At 36.0% G+C, this 8,287-nt stretch overlaps 1 protein-coding gene across 3 annotated transcripts; it reads left to right on the forward strand.

Annotated features, from left to right (window-relative positions):
* Positions 1-93: 93 nt before the first annotated feature.
* Positions 94-7,760, forward strand: LOC120078486. Of its 3 annotated transcripts, XM_039032753.1 has the most exons (7): positions 108-193; positions 5,888-5,956; positions 6,468-6,530; positions 6,613-6,713; positions 6,788-6,933; positions 7,215-7,296; positions 7,458-7,760. In XM_039032753.1, exons 3-7 carry the CDS (start codon positions 6,494-6,496, stop codon positions 7,569-7,571), a joined length of 480 nt encoding a protein of 159 aa, XP_038888681.1. In that variant the 5' UTR covers positions 108-193; positions 5,888-5,956; positions 6,468-6,493; the 3' UTR covers positions 7,572-7,760. The 3 variants fall into 3 exon arrangements, with proteins under 3 accessions (XP_038888680.1, XP_038888681.1, XP_038888682.1); XM_039032752.1 differs by lacking the exon at positions 5,888-5,956 and having other exon boundaries at positions 94-193; XM_039032754.1 differs by lacking the exons at positions 108-193; positions 5,888-5,956 and adding an exon at positions 783-956.
* Positions 7,761-8,287: the final 527 nt, after the last annotated feature.

Consider the following 8,287-nt stretch of genomic DNA (forward strand, 5'->3'; position numbering starts at 1 on the left):
TAAATAATAGGGGTGCAAGAAACCGAACCAAATCGGTTCAGACCGAATCGACCCAAAACGTTGAGGTTTGGTCGATTCACCGGTTCGCCCGACCCGCTTAAGTAGGGTTAGTGCAAATATCTTCGATTCCATCTTCTTCGTTCGGTCACCCGCCGCTCCCCTTTCTGCCTGTCCGTCTGTCAGCGTCGATAAGGTATGTTTGAACTGAAATTTATTCTGGGTTTTGTTTATTTTTTTATTTGAATTTTCTTCTAGGTTTATCGTGGACTTCTTCTGAAATTTCTTCTGGATTTACTGTTTTTTTTTTTTGGTTGTGATCTTGATTTCTGAATCGATTTTTCTATTGACTGCAAATTGTGGGTTTGTTGTGATATTGATTTCTGAAATTACCGACTTCTTCTGGGTTTTTTTTATTCCCTCTTCTGCAAGTTTTTTCCTTTCTTTTGTTCTTATGTTTTCATATTTTGATTTGGGTTTTAGTGGAAAATGTTGGATTCACTCAAGTTTTAACTAGTAATCAGTTGGGTATGTTTTTTGTTTTTTTTTTTGTTTTTTTTTGTTTGGTTTTGTTTTAATTTTTTGTTTTTGTTTTTAATCTGTTGATCCAAATCTTCTGTTGGCAGAGGTTAGAGCAATACCTCTGGAATATGTTTTCATTTTTTTTTAAAGTAGAAAAAAGACTATATGATTATATGATTATTTGGCAGAGGGCTGCTTCCGTAGATTAAAAAAAACCACTTGGCACGCCTCTGCCTAAACCCGTGGCAGGGTATTTCTTAACAGAATTGGAGCTTGCTAGCAAAAGTTTGGCCAAATCTCTAAGATGAGGGCACAACATTGTTGAACACTTGGGTTCGGCCATCACTTGTGGTAACCTTGAAGGACAGAGATTGGCCATTGAGATAGGAATTGGACTGCCAATTGGCCCCCCAATTCCTTGACATTGTGGTCCAATGGTTAGATTTTGAGCCTTTAATTGACACAGATTTGATGTCTACCTCCCACATTGCTTATCAAAACTAGTTCAAAATAATCTCTTCCATTCACTGTGAATCTCACTCCTCCTTTCTTTATGCAAGGAACCCTATCATTGAAGAAAAATTAAATTAATTACTACATTAGTTTTTGTCCCGGTAGTAATTTTTCATTTGGAGGATAGAATTTACCTTTGGTAGACGCCTGGGATGATTCCGCCTCTGTAAATGCCGATCTTCTGCCAAGCAGGCTGAGCCATATCGAAAAAAGATTATATGATTATATGATTATATGATTATTTGGCAGAGGTTAGAGGAATACCTCTGGAATAGGTTTGAATTAGAATACACAATTTTTAAAAGCCTTACCATCAAATAATACTCACGATCAGATGAGTTCAATATGAAAAAAATTTGATTTCACATTCACTAGTAGGTTAATGGAAAGGGTCATCCTTCTTCTCTGCCTCCATTTATTTCACATGTTGAAATGAAATCAAACTTGTATTAAATTTTGTTAATCCTATGGCATTGCTTGAATTTAACTGCTATCAGAAAAATTAACATGAAGATAGCTTATTCCTTTTTATGAGAGATGAGACAGTTGCTTGAATTATTTTGTAAAGAGAAAATGGCAGGGTGAAAACTTTTGAACCTTGCAAGTTTGATTTTTTACTTATATTTATGTTGTCATCCTTCTTCTCTGCCTCCATTTATTTCACATGTTGAAATGAAATCAAACTTGTATTAAATTTTGTCAATCCTATGGCATTGCTTGAATTTAACTGCTATCAGAAAAATTAACTTGAAGATAGCTTATTCCTTTTTATGAGAGATGAGACAGTTGCTTGAATTATTTTGTGAAGAGAAAATGGCAGGGTGAAAACTTCTGAACCTTAAAAGTTTGATTTTTTCCCCTGTTTGATTTTTTACTTATGTTTATGTTGGTTTGATATTGTCAGTTTGGTTTTGATTTTGCTAAGGAAACTTACTCATTTTAAGATTTTTATTAATAATTAGTTTTTTTTCTTCTTCTTGAAGATGAAAGCTAGATTGGACGGTAGTAGTTTTTGTTGAGAATTGGGGTTTCATATTTCACCATAATCTTCACATTCTTCACCACTACATTGTTGCAGCTATTGATCACAACATGACTTTACTGACTATTGATTGATATTAGCCCATTTATAGTTGATGCTGACATCTAAAGATTATTAAACTTAGTAGTGTGTTTAATTTAAATATTATTTTTCATAGGATGACTTCATTGTTTACGAATGAGACTTCAAATCAAAGTTGTTTTAGTCCAGTAAGATTGTTAGGAAAAAGAAAACCTATTAAACCAGTTTCATCGGCCTGGGAACATTTTATTAAAGTAGAAGGATGTGATCTTGAATATCCTAGGGCCGCTTGTAAGTACTATGGGGTTACGTATGCCTGTGATTCCAATAAAAATGGTACAACAAATCTAAAATGACATAGAGAAATGTAAGAAGTATACAAATAAGTCAGAAGATTATGTTGAAGGAGAGGGAGATTCTGAAAGTAGTTTGATGGCTACATCCTTCACTCAAGAAAATTGTACAATAATGCTTGCTTGTATGGTCATATTAGATGAATTGCCATTTAAGTTTGTAGAGAGTGAAGGATTTCGTAAATTTTGCCAGGTATTAAATTCAAAGTTTATAATTCCATCCAGAGTAATTGTTGCAAAGGATTGTTTTCAAATGTACATGGGAGAGCAAAAAAAGTTAAAGAGGGCATTGACTCAAAGTGGTCAAAGAGATTTTTTAACAACTAATACATGGACTTCGGTGTAGAATATTAACTATATGGTTATAACGGCTCATTTTATTGATGGTGATTGGAATTTGCACATAAGGATTCTTAACTTTTGTCAAATAGCTAATCATAGAGGAGATACGATAGGTAGAGCAATTGAAAAATGCTTAGAAAGTTGGGGTATTGATAGGATTTTTCCCATAACGGTCGATAATGCAAGTTCAAATGATAAAGCTATTGCATATTTGGTTAAGTTTAGAGGCAAAAATGGATTGGTGTTAGATGGTGAATTTATTCAAGTTGGATGTTGTGCTCATATCCTTAATTTAGTAGTTAGTAATGCTTAAAAAATTTGCACACGTCTATCACTCGAATTAGAAATGTTGTGAAGTGTGTTAGGTCATCTCCTAAAAGATTGCAAATATTTAAAGATTTTGCTAATGAAGATAAGATGTCAACAAAAAATTGTCTTACAATGGATGTTCCAACACGATGGAATTCAACTTTCATTATGTTGGACGGAGCAATTAAGTGTCAAAGAGACATTTGAAAGATTAGAGGAGTATGATCCAAGTTATTTGTCAAAGGATGATATGCCTACTATTGAAGATTGGGATAATGCAAAAGTGTTTGTAGAGTTTCTAAAGACTTTTTCAGAGGTAACGATAAAGTGTGTTATGAATTTCATATCAACTTAACACATTTCCTCTAAATTTTCCTAATTATTCTAAAGAAAGAGATACAATAACTTGTATTTCTACAAGTTATCACTCGGTCATCTACTCGAGCAAGGTATGGATCGGGCACAAAATTTGAGAACCACTGTCACACTAAACCTAATCAAACACCCTATTAGGGTGAGATCGGGACCTCTACCCACCCGATACCAGGGCAACAATGTCTAACCTGGTCCATAATCGACCAGGGTTTAAAACAGGCCAAAATACTAGTATACCTATTCTTGTTCTACTCCCGATTCCTACCTGGTCGGGGCGACGCTAGGGTCACCCCTACCTTCTCGGGCACCAGGCTCTCCTTTCCCTCAAGCTCGGTCCTTACCCGATTGAGGCAAGACTAGGGCCACTCCTACCTACCTCAACATAGGCTCATCCTTTCATTCAAGCCCGATATTTACCAATTAGGGTGAGACTAGGGTCCCCCCTACCTACCCCAACCCTAGGCTTCTCCTTCCCAACCCAGTTGCGACCCAACCAGGCTATAAGCTAGTCCACCTGGTCAATACCTGGCCAAGGGTAGTTTGGGCTCATTCATATTTGTTGGATTTTATGCCTTAAAACTCGTAAACAGTAAACATTATTAATTGATTGTCATTAGTAAAAAGTTATCAATGTTAATTCAATAAATGTTATTGTTTGTGTTATTTGTCTATTTTATCTTAATAACCCTAAATTGAAAAAACTAACATCCAAGGCTGTCTTATGAGTCTTGAACTATATGTGGAGGCAAACAGGGATCAATGTTCAAGATATAGCTTAAAGGGTCTATATTATAGAGATAAGGTTAGATATCTTATCCTGGTAACACTATGGATAAGACCCACTTTGTATTCGATGCAAACGCAATGATCCAACGCGTTTGTGTAAGTGACACGCGAGTGTGGGTATCCTATGCAATGAGTTTGCATAAGATTGAACCGCAAAATAGTAACTGCAGATATAACATCGTTAACTAGTTAGGTTCCTATTTCAATTGGATGACTTAGACAATTTAGTCTTAATCTTGAGTATATTATGAACTCCTGTGCATGAGGGATTATCCTTTGACTTGTACGGGTGAGAGTGGCCAGATCGTCGATCCAATATACCTACCATTTTGGGGACAAGACCGAGTGGGAGTTGGGAACATAATGATACAAGATGAAATTCACTCATTCTCGTCTTAAGGGTAGTAGATGAGTGTTCCCTTAAGTGGTGTCTCCGAGACTTAAACAAAGGGCCCTACTCTCTCATTGGCCTGAGAGGGGTTTCTGTTTATTGGTTGGACCATAAACAAGTTGTTTGTTAGAGAAGCATTGGTACTTAAGGATTCATAGGTAACCCAAGGGTAAAATGGTAATTTGACCTAGTTGGTGTTAAGAACACTCATGAAGGATTAACTTGTTAGTGTTGGTCTATATCTATGGGCGCATAAATATATCTGTAGTGAGAAGAGTGCAGCTGCGGGTCTTTAGTAGAGTGTACCCACAGTTAATGAATATTGATTAACTTGATTAAAGAGTTTGGCCAATTAAACTAAAAGCCAATATCTCAAACATTTATTTAATTCGTAAATATCAGAACAAAAACAAAACAAAAACCCAACATTTTAACGGCTCAAACATAAATCAACAAAATTAGTGAAAAGATGTGATGGAATCTGGCCAAAATCAAACTTGAGTGAAACGTGAAGAGTGAAGAAGAAAGAGTGAGGAAGAAAGAGTGAAATGTCTTGTGACTTTTAAAATTCAAGGGTAAGATTGTAATTTCACATTTTTTTAATAAAAAAATTGGAGGTGTAAAAAAAATTTAAAATGTCAATTACCCGAAAAGAAAGAGGCCTTAGGCTCCCTCTTCTTCTCTCCCTGTCCGGGATAGCTGCCCAACCCACCCCGGTTGCATACCTCTTCATCGGCAACCACAGACCAGAAGTGACGGTCGGCGAGTCTTCTATGACAACAGTGCTAAATTCTTCTTGGTGCTGACAACCTCAGACCCCGTGAGCCCTTGTGTTGACGGCAGTACCCATGAAACTCAACCAAGGCGACTGCATTAGCTTCGTCGGTGTACTCTTCTTTCGACGATGAGCGTCTCCTTCTCCAGCGTTTTTTTAATTGAGCTTGCGAACGCCGCACCAGCAGTGGTTTTCTGTTAGTTTTGAAGTTTTCAATTAGGTTCTCGAAGTATTAACACATTTTGAACCCTTTCGGACCCGTTTTAAAGTATGTTAGATCAGTCTATAACATGCGGAAGCTATCTGTTTGTAGTCTTGGACGTATTTGAAGTGGTTGATTAAAGTTTATGGTGGATTTTGGACAAGAATATTCCTCATGAATGATCTTTCAGTATTTCTTGGTAGTGATTAAAGTTTTTGAGCAGAGTTCCTAACACCTATGTATTGTTGCTATTGTTTAGGCTTATATGATATTGATGCTTTGTTCAAGTTTTGGATTTTGGATTGAGAACAATAGGTTTTCGATTATGGTAAGCAGTTTCTGCATCCCTTTCAAAGTATAAATTTTGATAAAGTTATGTTTTGGTTGTTGTGATTTGACAAACGCCCGAAAGTATATTTGTATGATTTGAGAATTGACCGAACTTGTTTTGTTTGTTTTCAATGGTTTTTCCTAAATGAAAGTATGCGACTGTTTTGAACGATCTTTTGGAAGTGTTTTGATTGGTTTCAAATTGAAAGTTTGTTTTAGTTTGGTCACTTATGAAAATTATTGAGTCTGAATGTTTTGGTTCCATGAATTCTTCTACATGTGTTGTTTCAAATGCTTGTGTAAAATTTTTGGAAAATACGGGCAGTTGCACTATTGAAACACTATTGAAGTGCAGGTATCATAATCTATCTTATTCAGAGTAACAATTAAGCTGTTTGATTGAGTTTTGAGCAACTAGGAAATCTTGTAATAATTCGTATGTTAGTTTGTCTGTTTCATATTGATTTTGTTATGGATCGATGGTAAGCATTTTTTTTCTCCTGTTGCAGTGGTGTTATTAAACTCTTGCTCAAAGATGGTGATCGCTTCTGCACTTGGGGCTAATCCTATTGGTTAATCCACTTTTCTCTCTCATAGTATTTTTGTTTGTTTGTTTAAGTATCTTTTGGTCCTCAAAAACTCGTTTCATTTTAGGTACGGTTTGTATTCCTCAGTCCAAGGAACCGTTCCATGTTCTACATTACAACACAGCAAGATTCAACAAGTCCACTATCTTGCAGAGACTGCACACAAGGGTACTTTCTACTCATTTTAAACTTTGAATTTGATTTCAGTTATAATCTGATCATTTCAAATTTTCAATTGTTAGATTTCTAAAAGGACTGGACATCATGTCTATGCCGGGAGAATGGGCTTTAACCATGCTGCATCGGGACAAGATAATCAGCAACTGAGTTTTAATGATGAATGGCCTCCAGAACCTTTCTTCTTGAGTCTAATTAAAGAAACCGTTTGGTAATCTTTCGCGGCTCTTTCTCCCGTTCTTATTCGTAATGAATGTTGGACATTGAAGATTAGAACTGGTTTTAGTTCTACAATCACTTGGTTGTATTTCTGGAGATATATTTGCCCTGGTCTGCTTATGCTAATGTGCCCCATATCTACACTTGAATCTGGACACTGAAACGGTGTTTGTTATATTGCATTTTTAAAGATGATTAGTACGTTTTGTTCATTCAAAAAAAGTAATGAATTTTGGATCATCATGTGTAGGATGGTTTTGTTTTGAACTTTAGGGGATTGAGATCGTTGTTAATATTTCTGGCTGAGCAGCCCAGTCAACTGAAGTACATTGAATGGCCTAGCTTCCAAAGCACGGTATGGAGGCAAGATTAGTATGTTAAATATTTCATGTGCATTACCTTCTTGTAGTTTGTAAGATTTATATTTGATAAAATATTTTAATTCATTATGGGAATTCTCTCAATATTCTCTTTGAAATTTGGCTTTTATTTTGAATTCAATTCAATTTTGTGCAGCTGAAGACTGCCACGTTAGCTCTCGTTCTCGTTGCTTTGTTGATCGTAGCACTCTCATCGGTGGACTCGGCGCTCAGCTACATTTTGACCTTATTTCTCAGAAGAACTTCGTAATAAATGCTTCTACTCTTGTTACAACAGTTACTCAGAAATTTAGCTTCTCTTTGCCTTTTTTAAAATGATAACTGAGAGTGAGAGTTGTTGGTATGTTAATGTAGTTGGAGATGTTCTGAAATAGGTAATGCATAAGCATCTCTTTGAAATCATGCCACAAAGAAAGTAGAGAATGTTGTCTTCCATGTTTCTCATATACTCACACTTGCGACCCTCCCCATATGTACAATCAAGAAGGTTGGGTCATAAGTAACTATTATACACTTCCTTTGTAGTTAAGGCCGTAGGGGTATTAGTGGTTCGGTTCTGACTGTTTAAATATATACAGAATAATTGAAAACCACTCGAAACTGACAACCGACAGTTTAGTTGGTTATCAGTTTGTCGTTCCCGTTTATTACTCACTTGCAGGGGCAGTGTGGGTGTTGGAGCGAAATGGGTCAGTTGGCACCAAAGCCAACTTGACCAACTCATCCACTTGATAACTAATTCACATTTTTTAATATAAGTATTATCGGTTGGCTCGATTTATTTCGGTTTAGTCTTAACATAATCTGAAACTAATCGAAAATATTCAGTTTTCTTTATTTTAAAGTTGAAACTGCCAAACTGAACTGTCTCCAACCCGATCCGGCATTGGTTTCGGCTGGTTTGAGTGATTTTTTTATTTTGGTTTTTCAATTTTTACTTGTACTCCTAGTTGAGGGGATATTCTG

This window comes from Benincasa hispida, chromosome 5 (assembly GCF_009727055.1).
Source record: "Benincasa hispida cultivar B227 chromosome 5, ASM972705v1, whole genome shotgun sequence".
NCBI lineage: Eukaryota > Viridiplantae > Streptophyta > Magnoliopsida > Cucurbitales > Cucurbitaceae > Benincasa > Benincasa hispida.

Bases quoted from the DNA above. Each gene is read 5' to 3' on its own strand.
- LOC120078486 (XM_039032752.1), top strand. From the start codon at position 6,494: ATGGTGATCGCTTCTGCACTTGGGGCTAATCCTATTG. The intron at 6,934-7,214 runs GTAATCTTTCGC...TTTGAACTTTAG, and splicing joins CTAATTAAAGAAACCGTTTG to GGGATTGAGATCGTTGTTAA. The intron at 7,297-7,457 runs GTATGGAGGCAA...AATTTTGTGCAG, and splicing joins GGCCTAGCTTCCAAAGCACG to CTGAAGACTGCCACGTTAGC.